Source organism: Epinephelus fuscoguttatus, linkage group LG14 (assembly GCF_011397635.1).
Source record: "Epinephelus fuscoguttatus linkage group LG14, E.fuscoguttatus.final_Chr_v1".
Lineage (NCBI taxonomy): Eukaryota > Metazoa > Chordata > Actinopteri > Perciformes > Serranidae > Epinephelus > Epinephelus fuscoguttatus.
The window spans coordinates 26,158,903-26,183,640 of NC_064765.1; the positions used below are offsets into that span (position 1 = coordinate 26,158,903).

The 24,738-nt window shown below is 42.2% G+C and overlaps 2 protein-coding genes across 8 annotated transcripts in view; one reads left to right on the top strand and one right to left on the bottom strand.

Annotated features, from left to right (window-relative positions):
- Positions 1–4,724, bottom strand: part of dlgap2a (discs, large (Drosophila) homolog-associated protein 2a) — a 221,366-nt gene extending 216,642 nt beyond the window's left edge. For all 4 annotated transcript variants that reach the window (XM_049595251.1, XM_049595248.1, XM_049595247.1 and 1 more), the window contains exon 1: positions 4,562–4,724. In XM_049595251.1, the coding sequence (XP_049451208.1) occupies positions 4,562–4,579 (18 nt within the window). In that variant the 5' untranslated portion in view covers positions 4,580–4,724. The remainder of the gene's footprint in view (positions 1–4,561) is intronic.
- A 125-nt stretch (positions 4,725–4,849) lies between these two features.
- LOC125900337 (glutamate-rich protein 1) lies at positions 4,850–23,751 on the top strand. 4 transcript variants are annotated; one of them, XM_049595258.1, is made up of 8 exons: positions 4,850–5,547; positions 6,335–6,475; positions 6,645–6,785; positions 10,565–10,936; positions 12,535–12,729; positions 14,335–14,439; positions 19,646–19,717; positions 20,984–23,751. In XM_049595258.1, exons 1-6 carry the CDS (start codon positions 5,517–5,519, stop codon positions 14,433–14,435), a joined length of 981 nt encoding a protein of 326 aa, XP_049451215.1. In that variant the 5' UTR covers positions 4,850–5,516; the 3' UTR covers positions 14,436–14,439; positions 19,646–19,717; positions 20,984–23,751. The 4 variants fall into 4 exon arrangements, with proteins under 4 accessions (XP_049451215.1, XP_049451213.1, XP_049451214.1 ...); XM_049595256.1 differs by having other exon boundaries at positions 4,856–5,547; positions 10,562–10,936; positions 20,984–23,750; XM_049595259.1 differs by having other exon boundaries at positions 4,859–5,547; positions 6,651–6,785; positions 10,562–10,936; positions 20,984–23,749.
- The last annotated feature ends 987 nt before the right edge of the window (positions 23,752–24,738 follow it).

Sequence of the window (24,738 nt, forward strand, 5' to 3'; positions counted from 1 at the left end):
AAGAATTTAAAATGCAGAGATATGCGATATCTGCAAATTTGTAAATTTCTGTTGCCATTCTCAGCCATAATTGTAACTTTTAAAGATATATAGTAAAACAAGGTGGTCTGACCTCTCCTACATTTTGGCTGTACTAATTTTATGTGGCAGCTATGTGGCTCAGACGCCAAGCGGATCCTCCACTAATCAGAAGATCAGCGGTTCAATCCCCGGCTCCTCCAGTCCGCATGTCGAAGTATCCTTGAGCAAGATACTGAACCCAAAATTGCTCCTGATGGCTGTTCCATCAGTGTGTGAGTGTGTGAAAAACTGAGTAACAGATGGCACATTGTATGGTAGTCTCAGCCACCAGTGTGTGTGAATGGCCAAATGGGACTCGTAGTATAAAAAGAGCTTTGAGTGGTCAGATGACTAGAGAGGCGCTATACAAGAGCAGGTCCATTTACCATTGCTGTGTTGCCTTGCTCGCATTTTTGATTAACTAAATATAAGCTAAGCAACGTCCTGCTGTGGACGGGGGGCGTGTTTTAGCCACCTGAATTTTTTTTATCACATATAATGTGTGCTATATTTAGAATATTTTTTCCGCATTACTTTACACCTTAAACCACTAGAGGCAGCGGTGGACCAGCAACTCCTGCAATCTGCTTAGTAAAATTACTGTTTTTGGCAACGGAGTCTGGTGGCTTTAAGATAATGGCTTCAGTTCCCCATCGGAAAGGGCCGTCTGACATCTAGGTGAAGTGGTGAAAATATTCTAAATATAGCGTACACTTATACGTACCAATATTGATTTTTGTTTTTTTATGGGACTTTATTAGGTGGCTTAAAACTAACCCGTTGAGACAGCTTTTGCTCAGTGCTGTTTCATTTTGTACATGTGATGCAATGATTTTCTACCCACAAGTTATTGTAAACTAACACTGTGATTCGTTCTATACTACACGGCTATGGCATCTTGTGGCACTTTACGCAACTGAATGCTTCTATTCACATGAGGGATATCAAATGAAATTAAAAAAAAAGGTATCAAATGAAGTACTACTATTAATATTGGCTATTTAAGGGTAGTGACATTGGTACTGGTATCGTAATCATACTCAGACCTAGTAATACCAGAAAGAAAATTGCCATTTATGTTAAACAGCTTGACTACACTGGGACGATTAAAGCACTAAGTAATTCTCTGGAGCTTAATCAAATCTCTTAGACCTATCCCAATCAAAAAATCTGCTGCCTCGATGTCCTTTGCTAAAGTGGGCTATTTTATTAAGCCAATATATTCAGGTTCATTGCTGGGTTTAAAGGATCTGGTAAAGACTGGGTTGTAAAAGAGCTGGGCCTTTCGCCAACGGTAATGGTATTAGGACTTACACTCTACAAGGCAGACCTCAAGTACACTTGGAGTTGTACGGGGTCTTTCACTTACATTAGTATCAAATTTCACATTTTGACAGTGTTAACACAAAGGGCCTTATGGGACACATTTATAATTCCTTTAAGACCAAGAGATGATTTAATTTTGTTTCCAGTCAAAGAGTTTCAAAGGCATACAGCTGACAAGAAGCATGGGCACTCCTCTCTCTGCTGTGCCAACTTTCAAAGACAGCTGCTGTTATGATGAAAATGCACTCGTCTGACTGACAAAGGCAGCATGGTAAAATCATCATAAATGATGACATTACCAACTGGGATCACGCTGTCTGTATTTATGAATGTGCAATTAGAGCAGAGAGGAAAGGTTAGAGATAGTATACCAGCTTGCTAATGGACTTTGTAACGAGTCACATTTGACTTAGGGCTATGTGGCAGCTATTGCAGTAACAGTAACACTGGGAGAATGTATGATGGCACCCACCTGCCTGGAAGATCTGTGCACAGCAGCACAAAGGTGATTAACTGAGTTGTGTTGGTGTTCAGATACACACACAAAGACTCACACAGCGTACAGTATATACAGTACACAAACTTGGCTCCCATGCATTATTAGATTCATAAAGCTCTGTCCCATCCATCCACTCCATTTCCTCTGCATCCCTCTCCTGAAGCCAAACTATTACGGATGCGGGGAGGCATTCATCAGGGAATGAATAGAAACATAAAAGAGAGACAGAGTGAATGAAAGAAGGTGCATGCAGGTAGGAAAAGTATTTAAGTCAGAAAGAAAGAAAGAAGAAGAAGGATAAAAACAATAGGACATGGAGTGAGAAAGCAGAAACACAACTGTCACACTGAGTGGATGAATAAGAAAGGAGCCTGCTGGATGTTTGAACATTTACTTTTAGTCAGACTTGTCTACATTCACTGCTGCTCCTAAGTGACATCACCACACGAATAAATGTAGCGATTCAAGTTTTCTATGCATCTTCAAACAGATTATGAGAGCCTTATCATGTCACTGCCAAGTAGGCAAAGTCCACACAAGCTTCCCATTGACAACTCTGAGAGTCTGTTGGCGTGGGCATGGATGCGTGTGCTTGTGCATGCAGGCAATTTGACAGCAGCAGCGTTGGAAATATCCTGAAATGAGCTACCTTCAATTCCGAAGCGCTTCTGAGGGGAAATGGTGTCAGTTTCCAATTAGGTTTTTTTTGTCCTTTATGCTTTGTACGCAAGTGGGAGCGTTTTATTAAGGCTGTCTTCTTTTTAAGTGAAGAAATTGCCTGGTAGGATGAGCAAAGACTTCTTCATCTCGTATGAATCATCAGACTTTTGCTGAAAGACTGATTCAAAGCAGGGGAAGTGATGTGGATGAGGTGAAAGTTAAGCCCCCTAAAGCTGGTAAGTGACAGGTAATTTATTTTTCAGTCACATAAGGACTTACAGAGGGGACGTGTATTTCTCACCTGCCACCTGGCATCTGTCCACCCACAGGTTCCCTCTCTTTTAGGTATACACAAGCTACACATGCAAACATATTGTACGGGCACACCCAGGAAATGTATACACACAAATCAACACACACAAAGGTTCCTTAAATTATCCTTCTTATTGATTAAAGTAATTACACTTCCTCCTGACTGCTTGCTGCTACAACCACTGCTCTATAGCACTTCTCACCAACTGCATAATGAATGCACATGGGACACTTCTTAGGACCTGAAATAACACATGCTTGTTACTATGGCAGAAAATGCAGTTTCCATGTATGAGCAGCTGTGCGGTGCACCCTTAGTTTCAGAGACTAGTAAGTGAAAAGGTCCATCACTTACACATCAGAGTTTCATCCAAGCAGCTGCGTGTCATTGAAGAAAGGCTGGCTGGCCACGACTGTCTAAAAATAAAGGCTTTTTGTATAATTGAGTAGAGGTACAAGTACAACATCCAGGAGTATCTTGGTAAAAACTTCTAGCTGCGAGGGTGAACAGCAATAACTCCATTGAGCTTCTAAAGCATTGCAATGAATATGGTCTCCTATTTTTAGCACCTCTGTGATTATGATGTCTGACTATGTGAGTGCTGGCAGCCAGCACTTTTTGTCACTCACAGTGTGTGTGTGCTGAGCACTGTGTATTTGCCGTGGATTCGGCAGCAGTGCTGAAGCAGACGTTCTATACAACTTCCCTTCTTTTTGTGTCGCTCAATCATGGGAATCTATGGGAGCTGAGACATCAATACTTGCAACTTGCACTGAATCTTAAACAACACAATGTGTCAGTGTACAACTGACAGTGATGACAGGCTCTTTACTCAAACAGGCAGTGAACTTTTTTTTCTGATCTTGCAACACCCCCAACAACAGAAGAGGCTTGATTCCTACAGCAGTAATAACCACCCAATCCGGGAGTCTCACCACTTGAATCAGATAAATCAGACAGCCTGTAGGAATTGTGCATACGCTCTTCAGCAAGGTATTATGTAACATGTTTACACAGGTCGGTGTAGTTCCTTGATTCTTACAAAATCTACAGCTTAGCCAATGCCTTCTTTCGTTAAGCTGTATGGAGCTCCACTCTCATTCAGGATTGCCAGAGCTGGGCTTGGGCTCTGTCAGATACAGTCAGTGAAGCTCATACACCCACAGAGACTACAGTCGGCATGATACATATGGTATTACGTGACAGTGCACAACAGAAGGAGTCTGGGGGAGAATCAACCTGACATAACATTCATTTGAGAAGTTAGCCTTGTACTAAGAGGGTTTTTTTCTGCCTGAAATGCTCCTCAACCAAGCCTCATCCTCAGGGATGAATGTAAGTGCAGGAATGACATCCAAGAGGCAAATCAGAGGAGTGGTAAACAAAATTAATGTGCATGCAAAAGTGATGCAAAAATCATATTCTGTTTATTGTGATGACTGACCATATTTAAATAAATCTGCATTTTTGTACTTAATATTGTTAAAAAAAACACGGAAAGGTTTTTGCCTAAGTCAAAAGTCTGATCACCACACAACCTTACACAACCTGCAACCAAACTGCCCAAACACACCCATTTTCCACAACTGCACAAATCTTCTCATTTACTGTAAGATGACAAAATATAGTGTTTGAATCCTCCACATGTCATATTTAGGATAAATATGTGCTCAAAGATTAGTAAAAGAGAGAGGGGGCTTTACCTTCTTCAGAGCTGACATTCTAGGTGGATCCTCCTCCCGCAAAGCCCGTTCACATGCTGAGGTCCCAAGCCAAGTTTGGAGGGTGCGCAAATCCTAACTCAGCCCGGTGCTGATGCTGAGCCATGAGGTGCCTGTTTAGTATTCTCATCTCGCTTCCACTCCGTCCTACAGCTGGCTCTGTGTGCGCACGCCCCAACACCGCTGTTATTACAGGTTTCAAACACATGGGGAGCTCTAGTCTGATGCATCGCACTCATCACACTACACCAAGGAAAGTTGGCAGTATAAACTGTCTTCAAAAGCATGTTTGGCTTGATGATTTTAGCCGGAGATCAAAAGACAAAGCGAGTCACACTATGATTCGTCTTACATATCAATATCACAGAATCAATTTGGCTCAATAAAACTTGAACTATTTGTATTTTGTATCAGTGGTCGAGCCGTTTCAAACATGCTATAATATTCTATACATCAGCTAAACAAGGCTGATTTGAATGCCGATTTGAAGTATGTATTCTGCTGGATAAAACAATATAGTTACGTGTTATATACAGGGTACATATCTGTTGTAATAACTGCGCTTACGTTAAATTGACATTATTTTGAATGCGAATTGGCGCGACTACACCAAGTGAGGTCTCCCCTAACAGTTTGTGGGCTGGTACCTTGGAGGAAGCAGCTTGAAGAGTCCGAGCATTACTGTAGTTTGGCAAGCGAAGCGGACTTGCTTTGTTTTTTAAGTATAGTTAACTCTTACCAACTCTTTATCTATTTCAACACGGAGCGTTGCACACACAGCTCAATTGTTTCACCGCCGTGGGATTTAACCGCTGTTACCAATCGAGTTAATTTCACAAGCTAGCATGCTGGGTAGCTAACTCAGCTAGCATGCTAACATATTAGCTGTAGCCACACGTTACATTGAAATTTCCGTCCTCTTCGCTTCCACTCAGATATGTATGGCAATATGGCACGTAGGGAAGAAGGTGAGTTTCCAAAGTGTCGTCGGCAACATTATTAATGTCATACAAAAACTCAAAACCGTTGCATGCTACCGGCTAGCTAATGTAACGTTAGCTAACGGCCTAAGTCTCGCGGTAGGTGGGGGCTAGTTAGGTTGTAAACAAATGCACGTGCTCCACTGTCAAGTTATAGCTACAGTCAGTTTTCACTTTGCGTTACGATACCGATGTCCAATACAACGTTATATGTGTTAACAGCAGGTTACGCTTTGTTTGTATGATAGCCTTTCTGTTTCCCACTTAGATCCTGTTTAACTTAGTTTCCGGTGATATTTTTAACTTTGTGTTTCTTTGTAGTGCTATTTTAACCAATTACCAATATACTCAGCCAATATATGAGACAAGTAACTCCTTTTAACATTGGTGTCTTGCAGAAGTATATTATTATTATATTATGTTGTTATTATTATTAGTAGAAGCAGTAGTAGAAGTAGTGGCCTGTGTAACAGTGGTGTTAATGCAAACGATGTGCACATGGCCCATCAAGCAGCACCAATATCAAGGTTGTCAGGCTATTTAATCCTCTGACTTCATATTTTGTTATATGTCAGAAATATATTTGATCACAAGTATGAAGCCTACTGTATATTTACCTTGGTATGCTTTGCTAAACTGTTAGATGATGGCATGAGGTTTAAGATTACTTAGTTTATTTAATTGCTGTTCACACACAAAGATAAAGTCAGATATATGGCAATTACAATGTGTCTTTTTTGTGTTTTGTGTTTGTCCTTTTTCCTGTGTCATTTAGTTTTTCAATCAAAAGTACTTCAGAAGCTTTACCCTGCAGCTCCCAAACTGGAGAAGCAACCCAGCCCACCACGCATTGTAGATGCCCTATCCAGAAAAACCTATGTGAAAAGAAAGGCCTCTCAACAAGACACAGCCATTGGTAAGCTCACATTGAGTTCGCCAGTGATACTTGCTGCTTACAAAAGTACTAAGTACAATTTATTGAATGGTGATGTTTTTTTAAAAAATACACATCAGCATACTAAAACACCATACACACAAAACTGGGGTTTATTACCTTCTTTAATTTGCCATATCTGTCTCCGGAGATACAGGGACACAGAGTGCAGCCACTCCAGGCAGGCGGATGTACACAGTCCTACCTCCTCCTGCAGACTACAAGACAGATTCAGAGAAATCTGTCACACTTCCCCAGTTCGAAAGCATAAATAGTGCGGAGGACCCAGCTGGTAAGACGACCATAATCTTACATTTATGGACTTGTGCTGTGCGCTATAAAGCTAGAGAGATTTACTGCATGGGAGTTCTCCACAATGACTCTCCCGTGTATTACAGTCACTCTTTTTGATTGTCTCTGACACTCAAATTAAGGGAAACAGACAGTGATAATCGATTGTGTTTTTGAACTGGGGAGAACTTGAATGCGGCGCAGATGGTGTTTGAGCCTGGGTGATTTTCACTTTGATCTGTCTATTGAATGTGTTGTTTGCCAGGATAAACTCGTACAGCTTATCAGCGCCGCAGTGAAAGTGGATCATTTAAAGACTGTTTATTTAGATACTTTCACTGCACTTTGTCTTGTCATGAACCAGAGGAATGATCACACAGTAATAAGAGCCATGGCTCATTACACGTGTATCTGTACTCATCATCTTCCTTAATGCAGACCTCCATTCACCTGACAGGCTTCTGCTTTACCTCAGTGAAATGAATGAGATTTGTTGGCCAAGACAGTGCAGCGTCTAAAGGTGCCCACTAGAATAAATGATGAGGTAAGGTTTGATTAATTGCACTCGTCTGCCTAACAGCACCTTAATTGAACATGTTTTTGATGTAGTGGGTGGTGAGCCTCAATGGAAATTGCAATCTAAAGTCCTGTTTAAGGTCAGTAGGGGCTTCATTAAGATCATAAATCCATCAGTATAATAGTATAGAAATAGTACAACAATAACAAGCTGATGTGATATAGTAATGATTAATGTATTCAGAGTGACGAAGACAACCCTTATGGTTACTTTCAATTACCAGATCTGTCTTCACACTCCACACATTTGGTCTGAACGCATAGTCTGACTCAAAGACGGCTTAAGCGGTATCTGTTTTTCATACCTTCCTGACATTTTACCAGGGTGCACCGTATATGATGGTATTTGTGTTAATAAAAAAAAAAAGTTAAAAAAAAAAGTAAAAGCTGAGTCACTGGTGATGGCAGTCATTTTCTAGCAGCAATGCTGTGCTTCTAATATGCCGTTAGCCTATTTAGACTAGTCTTTTGGATTGAACTATTGTGGCCCATAGAATAATGAACAGATCGGAAATAGACGCCCTTATTGCTGGAGGACTCGATGACACATGTTGCTGCGGTGGACACTGACATCAATGGGCTGAACTGAGATGTTTTAAACAAAATTTTGTGGCTGATGTACTGCTTTTGTATTTGGAAAACGTAACCTCAAGATAAAGTTATACATTGCAATACTCCCAAACAGGAGCAGAGGATTTTTTGTGCTAGTCCTATTACGTTATCCCCGCCACCCACAGGCACCATCTTTCTCAGCTTTGCTGTCTGTTCCACCAGGACACACTGACCTCTGGTGGCGATTCCGGTGCACTACATCACCTCAATGCAGTATCTCCATATCGGTTTAATAGAAAAATTAAACTCAGTATATCATAGCTTTGATACAGCCCAAGCCTAATAGGCAGAAAAATACAGAAACATAAGTCATCTATAGTTAAGTGCTGTTGTAGGTTTCAGTCCATTCTGGTCAGTTTATTTTTTGGCTAATTTTGTGTAACTCTACCTGCTGTATGTTGCAGTGCATAACACTTTTTCCTGCACTACCAAAGTGTGCACTAGCACATTTGTTTCTAAGTTATCTTTTCAAGACATGATAGTTACTCTCTATTTTTAGTGTTTTTCTCAATTCTTTTATTTCCACTGTGTGACATCTGTGGCGATCACAAAAGTGCATTTAGACTTGAAGGAATTCTCTGTTCCTCTGTGCTTAGCAACACATTGATGTGAGATTCTTTTGCTCATTGTAAATCTACCACAAAAGGACAGAATTAATACAAATCAGCATAAATATTTCAGATTTGTACACACTCTGGAAATGATGTGACTCAGTGCAGCAAATGGTACAGTTCTGCCCAGATGGCCTGTCAGTAAAGAAATGAGAGCAAGTTCAAGTTAATTTTCACCTTTTGTCCTGTACATGACTTTTATTTGTTGTCACCATAATCCATGATAGACTTAATGGAGCAGTGGCTCTCTCTTGAATTGCTTTTCAGTATTGGTAGCTGTTGCACCGCCGCTGTCTCGACTGCATTATGTTTTGGCTGTGAGCCAGTTCGCTGCTCACTAGTGTAAACGGGTCGCTTAAAATTCGATGGGAGCTGGTTTCTTTGACCTCTCAATGCCTCTTGGGTTGTTAAGCAGAGGGGAGGTGTGGTGAGGTGAGGAGGAAGCTGCTCAGCCAGCCAGAGCGCCATTACTGTATGGGCTAACCATAAACCTTTAGTCATTAAATTTAAGGTTTCGGTAATAAAATATAATGGAAGAGAGATTTAGCACAGGTAACATTTTTTCCTAAAAACAAACTAGAAAACAAGAGCAAGAGAAATGAAAGTGCAAGGTTAAAACAGAACTGCAGGAGCTCTAATGATGATTTCCATAAGGTAGGAGGAATGTAGTACTTCTGTGTTTGTGTGTGTGTGCACGATGAAAGCTAATGCATAACCTGAGTGTGTGCCCTGTTTTTTATTTCAATTTTCATCAGAGTGCTGGATTCAAAATGAGGGAAATTGTTACAAGCAGCATGGGAGATGCATATTTCATTGTACACAATCATCACAGAGAAAATAAAAAAGACTAAATAGATGATTTTATTTACAAGTTTGTCAAGAGACAACTTGACATGCAGCACACTGATTCAGATTTTATTAACCGCCTTTGGTCTCAATTTTATTTTATCTAAGGCTAAGATTCAACAGGTTTTCTTTTCAGTCAGTAACTACACCAGCTGACTGTGCTGATTAGAATGCAATCAGCTAAAAAGACGGAGTATCTAATAAGTGGAATCAGATGGTGCAGTGATTAGCTGGGGGGAAACCTGCAACCTCTCACCTCTTGCTGACACATTATTGGACATTACAAGTAGAAACCCACCCAAATCTGAGGACCAAGCTCCAAAATGTCACACAAAATATGAAGTCAAGAATCAGACATTTGCAGTGATGATATAGGCCAGTGGTTCCCAACTAGTGGGTCGCAGGTCCATTCTGATTGGACCGTAAGTGACTCGCAAACGTGTCAAGTTTGTACAAAAAAATATTTTACTTCTAAGTACAGTGAATTTCCAGTAAACGCCACTGGCCATTAAATAAGCCCCTGTTATTTTCAATGTACAACCCCACAGCAGAGGTGGCTGGTCAAACTGCTGTTCTGTTTCCAGATTCACCGCTCCCTGAATTAAATGCATTTCTCCCCCACTTGCTCTCTGCTTGCACATACCAGCTCCCGTAGTCGCTCTTTTTTTCTGCTCCTGTGGCAGCTCCACTCCTCTCCTTACTATTGACGCAAAGAGAACTCAGTTGCTGTGTCTCATGTGTGACAAAGAATGGATGAGGAGAGACTTGTTGCTAAAGTCAAGAAATATCCCAAGCTAAATGACCCTCAATCCTGTCATTATGAAGACAATGGCCAGAAAGATATTGTCTGGTGAGTCATTGCTCTGGAGATTGTCTCTTCAGGAGCCACACTGCAGTGGTGCTGGAGGGTTTTGAGCTCTGTGGGCAGCTACTTGAAAGAGACACCAAACTAGCTGGACGACATGGCCAAACCCAAATATGACGCCAGATGTATTGAACTGTGTTGGCATTGAACTAATGATTAAGGAGAAATCTGGACTGGAACCACTGATTTCAGCTGCTTTTGCTCAAGAGTAGTGGTGTATGTGGAAACTTACAGTGTTTTGAAACTTATCAATCTTGTTGTCCACAGAAGAGGTCGCCCGTGATAGCGACAAAGACCAAGATAAAGAGGAAGAAGAGCAGAAAAGAAAAAGGAGGCGAAGGAAAAGGAAAACAGCCCTCCATCAAGACTCTGAGAAAGATAGAGCAGCTCCACTGAGTGAGTCCAGCACAGGTCAGAGTCACACACCTGTAGATGAGGGAGGTGAGCGCATTAGCAGGAACAAGAAGAGGAAGCTGAAAAAGAAGCGGCACAAAGAGAAGCTGCTCTCCATGGGTCTGATGCCTCGGGCCACTGCCCTGGAGTTCACGTACCGAAAAGATGGGGAAGAAGAGGAGGAGGAGGAGGGAGCTGTGGATGTGTCAGACTTCCTCAGGACAACACTGGAAATCTATTTGTCAGATTGTAAGTATTGATCAGAGCAGTGCTTGTCTTATTGGATCAGCCAGTTTTGTACATTCTCTTGCTGAATCTTGTTAGCACTGCCACAGCTTGTGCTCATTTATTTGATGTTAATATTTGGTGAAATGAACACCCTGCCAAGGAGTTTGATTTTTGATTCATTTTGGGTGCTATGATGCACAAAGCCGGTGGCTGCGATGTAGTTTACAAACACATAATTAAATTCTGCCAAACGCTGAAAACATGTTAATGAAAACTGTTGAACAGAATCCATTGCACTCCTGCCACAGCACATCTGTGCTTTTTTGAGACGTGATGTGACAGTGCCAGCATGAACTGAACAGAAAAATAGTGGAAAACATAGCATCAGTAATTGGATGAAAGTGTAATAGCTAAAATTGCAGTGCCATTAGAATGAACTACATGGAGAAAGTTAAGTGTTTGGGCATTTTTTAGTTGCCAGGCAAATCTATATCTGGGTGCTGACTAGTAATCATTGTCAACATCCTTGAGTATGTAACATTTACTATAAAGGAAACCAAGCCAAGATAGCCCACGAATCCAAATGTTGAATTTTTCAGATATTATAAAAGTTTCAAATTAAATCATCTTTAACATGGTGATTATTTGCGACAGACTGATAATACTACATCCTGCTGAAGATTAGGCTGTTAAAGCTCTTCGGTCGTTGATACCTGGTAGAGCACCCTTGTTAAAGAGCATAACTAAAGATATGCAAAGATATGAGATTCACCCAGTCTGACTTTGTGAATAAAAACATTTACCGGTGATATTTTCTCTACTGGGATGACACATAGTCTAGACAGTCACATGTGGTGCATAGTTATACAAGTAAAGCTATAAAATGGTGTGTTAAATAACTGTTATATTTATAAAGTTACATTTCTTACCCTACGCAGCCGAGAGTGTCACAGTGTTTAATCCTCCCGTCTCCCACGAAGATCAAGAGGGAGAAACAGACATCTGTGTATTTGTTTTATATTAATCAGAGCTATTATGTATTGGATGATGCATATATTCTGACATCATCACGCCGGGATACAGTGTTCATGAATGGACATAGTGCCTTGAATTCCTCTCGTCTCCCACGTGGTGATCGGAGGGACGAATAGACATCAGTATCTTGGGAATGTTGTGTATGCATGCCACAACAGGGGTTAGATATGTTAACCAAAGCTGCCATACTGGCTGATGTGTGCTATTCGTCATTACGCTGCACATGGCGTTCAGAAATGGATACAGAGGTGGGCAGATTGCTGTCACTCAGGAGAACTGGATAACGGACAGCATCGAGATACTCTCTTATCAACTGTTTGGTCTGCACATATTCAGGTAGGCACGTCGTGATTGGCTGGCAACATTTATGCAAATTTCAGTGATGGAATGCATGCTCATGATCGGAGGAGAGTATTACCCATTGAGTCCAGTAGAGAGCTTTGCCCGTGCTAGTAGAACTAGGGTTACAATATCGTAACCGTCACGTCGTCAGCTCCAGTTGGAGTACACTTCTTAAATATTAGATAATATATGAAATGCGGTTGAATTAACAGACCACCTCTCACTTTTCTATGCTCCTCCAGCCTCCATGCGTGGAGACAAGCTTCCTCTCCTGTCTGGGACAGTGAATGACCTTCTGAGCAGCATATCCAGCGGATCCAAGCCCACTTCTGTCTTGAAGCAGCTCCACAGTCTCAAGGCCCTTGTTCAACAGCAAGAGGCAAACAAGCTGGAAATGGCACTGGAGGAGTTCTCCAACACGTCTCCCATGTCTGCAGGTCAGTGATGCGTCGATCAGTGAAAACTGAGTGAGGGTTTAGTCCTGGAAAGTTGTGAAAGGTTGAATCAGATCATAAATGATGGGATCTTTGCTTGTACATTATGCTGCTCCTTGTAACATGCATTCATGCCCAGCCCTGTCCAAACTGGCCTCATCTTGCTGGGATCTGCCCCAGGCACTTCTCTGACCTGTCCCAGCAGGTTAATACATGCCTCTGTCTGTCCGTGCTTGCCTTCTATTCTACATGCCCTTACTTTGATATTCTTTGTTTGCCTGAGAATACCTGTCTTTACTTGCCTTCAGCAGCCTTTACCTGCACGTACCTGTCCTCAGTTTGCAATAGTAGAGCTGATCTTGTCCATGTTATACCTTACACTCAGGTGACTTCAGCTCTGAGTTAACCAACATGTTTGAACTTGTTCATCTCGCCTTTACTCTGTCAACAGCCAAAACAACTCATAAGCCCCTTGACACGTTTTCACCTGTGCATGTGTGTTTGTGTGTTTGCATGGTTGGCTAGCTGGCTGCATAATAGGATCAGCGGGGACTTTGCCGCTGTCACACGCACAAGTGTATATCTGTGAGAGGGAGACGTAGAGCAAGATAGACCAGCCGGGAGATTCAGGCCGCCGCCATATCGTTGGCCACAAAGTGCTGCTTGCCTCTGCCTGTCCCTGTCGCCAGGACAACACTGTGTGAAATCCAGTTTGCTATCTCGCGAGCAGAGCACACAGCACAGTACAAGCCTGCCTTAGTTGTGCCTATCCTCTCATGCACCTGCTCCACAGCTGCCTGAAAGCTTTTCTTCTAACCCCACCCCCCCACCCCACTCGCCTCATATTGTATGAGTCATGCTTCAATACACTGTTTTTTAAATGCAGCTTCTCCAGCAGATTGTATCAGGGCAGAGCTCCTTGTGAATGGATTTCTCTTCACTTAGCTCACCTTTGCTATGTTAGCAATTTACGCACTGGCATTCTTGCTGTATTTGGCTTCACGTTTATGAGCTGCTGCAGTGTGACAGCTTTGAATGATTTGATGTTTCTGATTAATATCCACCTCGTTGAAGCGGCATTCAGTATTTTTAACGTAACCCACATCCACTGCCACATCCAGCTCCATGCCAGGAGCTAATCTATGCGGTTGCGGAGAGGTGTGCCTTTAAAAGTTCTTCAAGTGAGTTCACTAAAGCTCTCCTCGCTCTATCTACCCTTGCAGTGGCAATCAGCTGACTGCAGGAGCAGGTCTGAAGCAGATTTCCTTTGAGCATATTTTACCACATCCTTGAGTTGCTCTCATGAATGACATTGGCTTGACTGCTCCCCTTTATTCTGTCCATATAGATTCACTAAATTTAACTTTTCAAGAACATTTGGGAGAAAAAAAAAAAAGATCCTGTCTTGGGTGGGAGGCAGACGTGTTAGGTTGAATGTCTACATGTAGAGAGGTAGGGAGTACATTTGAACACCTGCTGGGGATTTTGATTTATTATTCTGGAAATACAACAGAAACTAAGTCTCTTTGGTAAAAGCACTGACTGTTCCTCTGGTATTGTCTTGTCAGCTGTAACTGAAATGTTGCTCTCTGTCTTTTTGTGTTTTAGAGGAAACCACTGCAGTCATTGCACTCTTCCAATACTGGATCACAGACATTTTTCCCATGCAGGGAGACAAGAAGACAGGGTTTTCTACGACGCACCCATGAGACAGTGAGTCACAGTGAAACACAGACTCTACTGAACGATTATTTCTACAGTGCTCCTGTTAAATTTTGTTTTTTAAAATGTTGGACTTTACAAGCTGCTGCATAAAATATTTTTATTAAAAATGTTTCCATTTGATCTTTGTCTAATCCATTTTCATGCATTATATATATCTTCCAAAACACAGCCAGTTCATCCTGAGCTGGGAAAATCCGTCTGCCCACCATGAGTAAGCTTGAAGTTGTCATTATCGACCAAGCTGTTACTCACCTCCCTGTTTGTTAAAGTTGTTTTTTCTGAAGTGTAAATGAATCAAACATCTAATTGGCATTAACATAATTTGTCCTCCTCACCTAACCTTCTAAATGCCAGAGTAGCAAATGTCAGCTCTGCCCAGAGCTCCAGTATTTTTTGCAGATGTTATGACATTTAAACTCGGCCAGTTAACCTGATAGCTCCTCAGTTATCTACAGTACACTCCCCACAAATCAATGTCTGACCAAGTTGCTATTCTTCATGGCTTTTCAAACTTGCTCTTCCACCTAAGTGCTCTAGATTAATTAATTGTCCTCAGGGAGGCAATTCTGATGGTACTTAGTGATCATTGGTACAATTACTTGATTCCCACACCCACTTGTTGCCCTTATCTAACAGTACGCTCAATATGGCAGCACAGTTTGTTGTTGATGGACCTTTGAAACCAGTACCACCCAGGGAGTCTGTAGCTTAACCTTCCGTATCACCATACCTGTCTAGAGCTCAGATAATCTATTCTAATACATGTGCCCATGATTCACTGCCAGGGGATGAGTTCAGGAAAAGGGCAGAGAATTATCTCAGCTGGACAGCGCCGTTGTGACCTGAGTGAGAGTTGTCTGCCACGTACCAGCTCTAGAGGAAACCGTTGTCTTACCAGAAATGGGACGCACCAGTAGACACCGCGATGTAACACTGTAACACACATCTGAGTGTTTGTGTAGTATTATAGTGGTGAACAATTAGCATGAGGGCCGCCATCTGTGGCCTCTATTCATGGATGGATGCACCAGGTGCCGTCTGATGGAGGTTCGGGGGCTCATTCTGCAGACATTAGCCAGAGGAGATAAGGGCAAAGAGCACATTGCTTGACACGCTTATATAACATATATAAAGGTGATCATGAGTGGTTTCAATGCACTTTTTTAGCCTTGCAAGCCGACTGGCACTGAGGATGGCAATGACAGCCTGTCTGTTCAATTCACCACTTTGGGCCTGACTGAAAATCTCAACAATTGTTCGGTGGATTGCCTTGAAATTTGATATCCACGGTGCACAGAGCATGAATTCTAATGCCTTTGGTGATCCCCTGACATTTATACACGCATATCCAGTAAAATATCTCAGCTTCTACCAAATAGATTGGCACACAATTCAGTACAGACAGTAATGTGTGCCGTAGGATGGATAAAAATTCACCAGGATGGAGGAATTTAGGTGTTTGATGCCCCGCAACTCCTATTTAATATGTGCTCCCTCAATGTTGAAACAAAACCTACACCCCTGTAACAAGGTATCGAAATCTGACAGTGTGACAATGTGAAGGTTTGCTTGGAGCTGAGGAACCTGCAGAGAATTATAACCTGAATATGCAGTTCTGCTGAGCTTTATCTCGCTGTATAGTGAGCTTCAGCTCCTTGTGTAGCTGTCTGGCCTGCAACCTGATTTTCTCTGACTACTGACAACTCTATAGTTCCTCTTTCTCCTTAGATTGAGACTGTGTGTGTCACCCTCTTCAGTACATCATCTTTTCAAGGACACATCAACGGTGTTACTCTTCTGTGTGCTTTCATCTGTGCAATTTTAATTGTCTTCACCTGTCACTGACACAGCACAGCACTGACATTCTCTTTCACATACTGATTACATCCTGTATTGACTGTTGCAGCTCCGTCCTTTTTGGTCTTCCTCTCAAGTGTTTTCATGAACAGAACCAGAACTTTTTCTATAGATCCTATCACTCCTGATCCTCAGCAACTTCACTGGCTCCCTGTTAAATATCCTATCGATTTCAAGATTCTGCTTTTTACCTCTAAGGCACTTCAGAACCTATAGTCACTTCATAACCTGTAGGCCCTTTATATCTTTCTGAACTACTGCATATCTTCACACCCTGCCATACTCTCAGAATCTCCTCTGCCATCCAACTCCCTTCACCATCAACCCACTTCACTACCATGGGGTCTGCAGCCTTCAGCTATTCTGCCCCCACCTTTGGAATGGTCTTGCGCAAGACCGATGCAATGTTGACTTTGAATCTACCTTTACATCCCATCTGATTATTCTCTCTCTCTTGCTCTCTTGGGTAATTAGAAAATGTTTGCATGCTTACACAGCAAACCCAGATGGTGAACATGTTAAAAATTATACCTGCAAAACATCCACATGTTAGCCTTGTTATTGTGAGCATACATATAAGCTGTTATTAATATTTAATTTTATCTTGCCTGCTTCAAATTCCTTATAGCATTGAAGTCATTACTGGTTTTTGTTTTTCTCCTATAGTACTTTGAATGCTAAATGGTTTCTTTCTGTGCATAAAACCCAGTGGGCATCGCAAGTCTCAGTAGCATCATGACTTTGCAGCATTAATGCCAGAGTTTGAGAGTATTCATGGATGCATGAGCTTGGAGGCAGAATTCGGTCCTATTACCAGAGATGAGAAGAAGGTCATTGTTGGCCGCTCTCACTGGAGAGAACTCCTCTCGTCCAGCGAGAGAGACGTTATCAGCACAGCCACCTCATTATAAGACCTCGCTCTGAGCCGGGGACCCCTAGGCCAGGAAGGATATTAAAGCTTAAAGAAATTTGCTGACATGGTGGGAGAAGTCATTCTCAACATCAACAGAAAAACATCCAAATCAACCCACTTGGCAGATTCAAACGGGTTCTAGTGGCACTGACTCCAGATGACTTAGGCCTTCTGTATGAAGCTATTAAAGGAACTGCTGAAGTCGGAAATCAGTTACACTTGATGTTAATGTACTGTACCTGAATTAGACAACACTTCATTCATCATTTTTCACTTTGTTTGGATGTCAAACTGCCTTCAGACAGGCAGAAAGATGGATGCATGCATTAAAATCCTGAAAGTGCTCTCAACAGAATCCAAAACATTGACAATGGCAGCTCACTGTTATCTGCAGCCGACGTGTGTACATTAAAGCTGTAGTTGGTAACTATAGTTGGAAATTAAGGCTTAGTCATATTTGCTGAAACTGTCACTCTACACAGTATTACATAAGATGGATAATCTATGAATACAATCATGTTCCTCTGCCGCCTCTTAGTGTGGGTTCCAATACCCATACTACCATACTATATAGTCTGCCAGAAAAAGATACAGTGGTCCTAATACATAGTATGTCAAATGCAGTACGCCAGAAGTACCAGGATGTTCTACTACATCTAGTTGGATTTTGCAGTATGCAAGCAAGCATGCAGGTCTGGCTATTCTGACCCACAGTCCTCTGCGCAGCGGAAGATCCGTTACATTGTCTGAGCTGCCGATAGATGACAGCCTGACAGCTCTTTGACAGCTGATTGACAGTTGTCAGAAGCTGTAATGACAGATGACAGCGCACTTAAGTAACTGATGGCCAGTCGGATAGTGATGATAGGAATATTAATTATTTAAATGAACAAAATAATCATAAAGATTACCAACAACAGAAGGACTTAACTATGAAAATAACAATGACAGAGAAATGCATATGTTAGTCACAATATGTTGGAATATACAATGTATGAAACCGCATACATCACAAAGTAACAACTGCAGAGCTCTTGGGATTGACCTCTGTCTCCGGGGTGCTGGGTGAATGGTGTTTTATTTTATCTACAAGGTAATGGATGTATTAAAAAGAGGCTCAAAGTTCGGGATGTAATGGTATGAGAAAGTCACATGTCCTGATTGTGTGCATACTACATACAAAAGTACTTTTTAAAGGCAGCTGCCGTACCTACTAAAAGTAAAACGAAAAGTTTGCGATTCGGGACGCACCCTTAGTGTTTCTAATAGCATTGCCGCACATGAAGGAAAACATCCAATCAGAGCAGAGGAGTCTCTAACACAGCTAACAGTCATGTCAGTCATTGCACACGTACTGCAGTCTAACTGTCAAACTAGGCAGCGCTGATAAAATATGAATCAATTCTGTTACTGCATTACCTATTTCTCACCTCCAGAAACATATTTAGTGTACTGTTTAGCTGTAAAATGAGAATGTTTGTGATCAGGACACCATGTTGAAAACAGTTCGGCTGGAACAGGGCACCACCCACCAGCCAGAGCAAACTTTCTCATTGTACAGCTAAACAGTACACTAAAATATAAACCTGAAAACATCTGAGAGTGGAGATATGCAGCGCAGTAACAGAATTGATTCATATTTGATCAGCGCTGCCTAGTTTGACAGTTTGACCACACATGAGCAGTGATTGACATGATTGACTGCTGTGTTAGAGACTCCTCGCCTCTGATTGGCTGTTTTCCAACAGCTGCGGTAGATTCAATAGACTATCTGTCTCATATGATACAGTGTGTGGATGTAGTGACAATTTCAGCAAATATGACACAAAGTTATTTTCATAAAAGTTACCACCTAGCTGTAACACCTCCCTGATTCTCTACACACATTCAAATATACATTCTTGAATATACTCTATTGTGATTGGGTGTCATGGCTAAAATTACATTATTATATTTATCACAATGTGGCAAATTTCTGCAAGATGACAGAAAATGTGATGACCCTTTTTGTTATTAAAAGTTACCAATTTCCTCAACAGAATTTTGTAAAACAATAGCATGTACAAATCCAATATGATTCCACTAAAAGTACATCTTATTTGATATTTGAGTATCAGCCAGATCAAGCCCTATTCAGCCTTCATCCTGTTAAGACCTACTTCTTTGTCTGTGTATGCCAGCTCTTGTAATCCCCTTAGACACACCACCTGCAGACTGCCTGTTATGTAAAGCCAAGAAGGAGATGTTATAAGGGCTGAGCAGGCTGTCCTGCATCAGACAACTGAGCACAGGTTGAAGTGTCCAAGCACACACCCGGACAGACCCGCTGTCAGTGGGCTTCCCGTCCTGGGAGTCCAGGCAGAGGAGCTTGAGAAAGAGAAAGCCAAGTGTCATCTGCCCTTTAACTCTTTCCTTGTTTAACAGAAAGACCATCGCAGCACCAAAATGTTTTTCAGAGTCCCAAGACTGACTCCGGGCTACATCAGACTGCTGCAGGTGAGTGTGAGCAGTGTGGCAGCTGGGTTTTAAAGATGGTTTTGGATCTTTCAGTGCTACTATGTTATAACGGTGAACACAATTTAGAGTCCTGTAGATACTGTAACCACCAAGAGAACAATTTGATGTGCTGGGATTTTTCCTCTTCGATGCATAGTGACACTAAAGCTGTATTCACTAGCAGGAAGCAGGAGCATAAAGTGCTGAGTCACTGGAAGTTGCTTGCCAGTGATCTAAGAAGCAGAAGTGGATTGCACTTTATTGCAATTTTCTGCATCAAGCTGCTTGTTTTGATTTAAGGCCTTTAAAACAAAAAGGCAGAAAGCCCTTTCAGTGTCTTGGATTTGAAGTCTAGATTACACGGTGCTTGGCACACTCCGTCTCTGCTGCTCCTTAAGGAGCAGAAGGAAGTGGCAGATGAAATAACGTTGACGGTTCTGAGAGCAGCCGTTGATGTAATGAAGTGTTTGCAAGGTGCTGGTTTTATGGCTACGTGCAGAAGTTTATAGACAGAGACGGTGCACACAGCGAGTTGGTTTCACTGCCATTATGCAGCCGTTTATTCAGTGGTGTGTCTCGACAGATTGTTGTGACAAGATGATGAAATACAGTACTATTATATTATATACACACCATTCACAAATATGAGTTGGTTCCAGGCTTCTCTTCCAGTATGCCTTTTGTTTTAACTCACCAAACACAATCACCTTTTTGATAGTGTTCATCACAAACAATGGAGAAATCCAAGCCTGTGACAGTCCATTGCGTTGTAAATGGAAATGGGAAGCGGGTGAGTGAGCTACAGGAATGGCTTCTTAACTGTCTGTGACACAGCTCCATTTGAAACTGTGAGGTTTCTATTATTTGCTCCTCTATGCTCTTTATAATTGTCAAGGGGACCACTGAGGAAATTGCCCATGTCACAAAATAGACGAGGCTTTTGTTTGTCAAAAGAGACAGACCGCGATTTGGTAAATTAGAGAAGATGAGTTTTTAATCTCTGGGGGATTGGTGGGAGGGCTAGATGAGGTGAGCATATTGTAGCTCAGTCATTTGATGCAGACAAATGTTTGGGAAAAAGGGGCTGCAGGGCATGTTGTCCTCCTCCCGAGCTGTATAGGCCTGAAATTGATCTGCATCCATGCATATACTTTGGACATTAAGAAATTGTAACTCTTTGTTTGCGAGGAAGTTGTGTTATTTCTGGACTGCTTTGATCGTGTCTTTCATACCCACATAATACTCTGATTACTTTTCCCCTTTCAGACCCAGGCCTACCATAATGTGTCTGTGACGGCTCCAGTGGAGAGGAGCATGCCGGGCATGGCTATGCTCCTGGGAGCCGTGGGGATCGGGATGTGTGGTTACAGCTCCCGGCAGTTGGCCCTCTACCACCGGCCCTCCACCCGTGTCCTGCAGTGGGTTGGCACGCACACTGATGCCAGCATGGTGGGCTCAGCAGCCCATAGGACCCCCTTCCTGGATGTTCATCGCCGGGCTGGTGCCTGCCAGGAGATCCCACCTCCCTCCTTTGTAGGCCAGAAAGTTGCCATGAAGTAATAACCTGTAATGCTAGGGTGGATGTAGATCGGCCAACATGATAGGTTGAGCTCCAGATAACTCCACTTATGCATGATTAAGATTGTAGCTATGCTGGCCCCGAGTGCGGCCCATGTGCTCTCTGAAGATGCGCAAGTGTGGATATTTGACTGACCTCAACCTTTATGTTTGCAGGAAATTGGATGTCTTGTAGTAAAAATGGATTCTGTAACTAGTGCAACACATATAAAGAGTTTAACAGCTACTGGATTGTGTGAATTAGTCACTGATACTAGAGACGTTAATGCATTGAGAGGGCACGAAGCAATATGAATGATTGAATGAGCACGTAATGAGGCTGGAACTTCCCAAATACTGTTGCTGAATGTAGCTTAAAGGAGCTAACATGTTTAATTTGGAGACATTGTGTGTCTTTTTGAGGCCTGGTGTAAAAAGGGACTGACGCTTGGCAGTGCCCCTCTGCACACAGATGGTTGGCAACTCTCTCTCCGTGCCCCCAGCCCCCCTCCCCTTCCCTCCCCAGGCAGACAGCCACGTGTAAGTGCTTGAGCACCCCATCCCTGCCCATGACTTCAATTGATTTCCTCTGAGGAGGAGCAGGTGCCATCCATCAACAAACCTTGGCGTTTGCTGGCGCGCTCTGGCGCCGGCTGTCAATCAAGAGATGGTGGAGGAAGACACAGGTTGGCTTTGTGGCGGAATCAGTGACTGGTGCCTCCTATGTTCGGGAAAGTTAAATTCTCCAAGGGTTTGGTCGGGGTGGGTAGAGAATAGCAAAGTGGCAGGGTATTTTTGTAGATCGACTACACTTCTTTTAATAGCAGAAAGTTCCGTGCACTTGATATCAAAGCCTGAGTCATGCGAACAAGGCTTGCACAAATACACCTTGCCTGATCATGAGACCTAATTTACCTGGCTGAGACTCAGCGGGTGGCAGGCAGGCAAGGTAGCATAGTGATTCCTCCTGGATAAGTCTGTGTCCTCTGCAGGGATTAACCCAGGTGGAAAATCATTCCTGGCACACTTACTTCTTTCCCTAATCTGGTATTAGAGACAGGGACCTGTGAGAAGCAGGCGAGCCGTGTGCATCCCAACTTTGCACCATTCCCCCTGCAGTGTCCACCGTTCGTCCCACTGTCATGGATTCGCACATTATGGCGTTGCCTTTTGTGTTTATCAAAAATGTAGCAGTGAAAAAGGACTTGAGATTTGGCGAGACACTGAGTGTGGTTGAGAGTGCGTGCTGTGCCTTATGGATAGCACAGGGTCGCACAATGAATATTTGAGTTCTGTGTTTTACATATTATGGTGTCACGGTACCAAGCTATAAAAGAGAGAGTTTTATTCCTCCGCCAGCAGGCAGACAGGAGGAGGAAGAGGCGGAGGAGGAGGAGGAGGAGGAAGTAGTATTCTGGAAAGTTGTGAAAAAAGGACGATGGTGAGAAGGTGGAGTGTCTCTTCACTTAGAGATCAGCCAGACCTTGTAATCCACTTTTTCATAGTTTAAGAGCTGTCCTTGTCCATCTGCCAAATTAGACCAGCGGCTAGTTGTGGCAGGTTGGGAGTTTATAGAGCCCCATAGTGGCTCTCCAGAACACTAACGCAGTAGGTCACCAACAAAATGGCTGTAATCCACTCAGCAGAGGGAGCTAATGGCTCCAACTGGCATCAGACAGTGAACAAACAATCGGTCGCCTTGCTCTGGACAGAGAGTGACACCATTAAACAATTTCATAATGGGGTTGTGATGGCAACAGGATGCTCTGCGTCACTATATACGCCGGTACGGTAAATTGGGGTTTTTAAATCAGATACAATCAATGATATGCTCTTCACCTTTTCTAAAATCCAAGCTGGCGTGAACTGTATTTATAGTCTTACTCTTCAGGCATTGCACTTTCATGGGTGTAAAATCAATGTGGGTGGGGGCTGGAGGTTGTGTAATGCACCTGGCTGGGTTTGATGGATTCTCTCTATATACTGCAGTGGTGCACAGTGAGCACAGAGCACTGTGGAAACCAATTGATCTCAATCAGAGAGTGAGGGAGAGCTTGTCTCCTAGCTGCAGCAAACTTCCTGTTTCCCTCAGCGTTGTACAGTTTATGAGGGAGAACTGCCAAGACAGCGTGCTGACAAAAGGAATATCTGAAACATGTTTGCTGTTGGAAGAAAATACAGGGGGTGTTTGAAAGCACAATATTCATCTGTTAGCTCGTTGCGTGGGTGTTACACGTCAGTGCTCATTCATTTCAATCTGTAAAGGTTTACAAATTCGACTTCAGCTGTGCTTGTTAAAGAAGAGATTTGTTCTGTTAGCGGTATAATTAATATTTAATCAAAAGTTGTTAGAGGAGATTTATGAAATAAAAGCATTTGGCAAACATGCTGCTCTGCTGTTGCACTCAGTCACACCTGTGGGATGGATTGTATTTGTACAGTGTTGTGCTTTTTGTACCAAGAAATAAATGTGTTTTTAGTCAAAGTGCACCTCATGCTGTTTTGCTGTAATTAGGCTTAAAGAGATCAGACACTGATTTAGCAACTTTGTAACATCTGAATCATTCAGTCCTGTAGATTTTAGAATAGGCAAACATCCAACAGGTTTCACATGATGGTTCGTCTTTGTTATTGGGGTAAAGCGTTTCTCCATTTTACTTTCACACAAAACAATCACATTACTAATGCCCGAATCTGAAGCTGCAGTACATTATCTAAAGCTTTGGCATTACTGATATGGAAGACATGGTGAAGTTGGGAAGGGTTGAACATATTGATATTCACATTCATATTATTACCCAAAGCCAGTGTTTAACCACAGAGCAGTTGCTGATACTGATACTGATGCTTCAGACTTCATATTGTAGTCAATGAATAGTTGTTTATTTATCTATTTTATGAGTCAAACATGAAAATTGCTTCAACCAGAATTCATAATGTCATATGGAGTCATGCATACAGGCTACACCTTAGAAAGCAGCAAATAGCCTACTTACAGACTGTATAAAATAAGCAAGACATTACATTTTGGATTGCAAGAAAATCATCCATTTAAACACAGACCATTACAGGAGTTTGAGCATGCTAAACACCAGTGTAGGTATGAAACAAAGTCAGTCAGAATCCATAGATTCATGGTTCTTTGGATCTACATCCTTAAGTGTGTGTAGCCAAGATGCAGATGACATGCAATACTCAGAATCTATTAAAATGGGTGTAAAACGTTTCAAGGAAATTGGAAAAAGACAGTTTGATCAATGTACTTCTTGGACAATAAGTAATACCTAATTCAATCTGTAGGTTACAGCTTTCACCTAAATCTTTAATGTAGCAGAGGCACAGCAGGCCAGGTTCACTATGGAAATAACTTTTCTTAACTCTGATTGTTTTTGTCCTGCTGTGCTTGTGTTACATGCTGTTTATAGTCTTTTGTTTTACTTTCTATCTTTTCTTTTGTCAATAAT

Bases quoted from the DNA above. Each gene is read 5' to 3' on its own strand.
- LOC125900337 (XM_049595256.1), top strand. From the start codon at position 5,517: ATGTATGGCAATATGGCACGTAGGGAAGAAG. The intron at 5,548-6,334 runs GTGAGTTTCCAA...TGTGTCATTTAG, and splicing joins TATGGCACGTAGGGAAGAAG to TTTTTCAATCAAAAGTACTT. The intron at 6,476-6,644 runs GTAAGCTCACAT...CTGTCTCCGGAG, and splicing joins TCAACAAGACACAGCCATTG to ATACAGGGACACAGAGTGCA.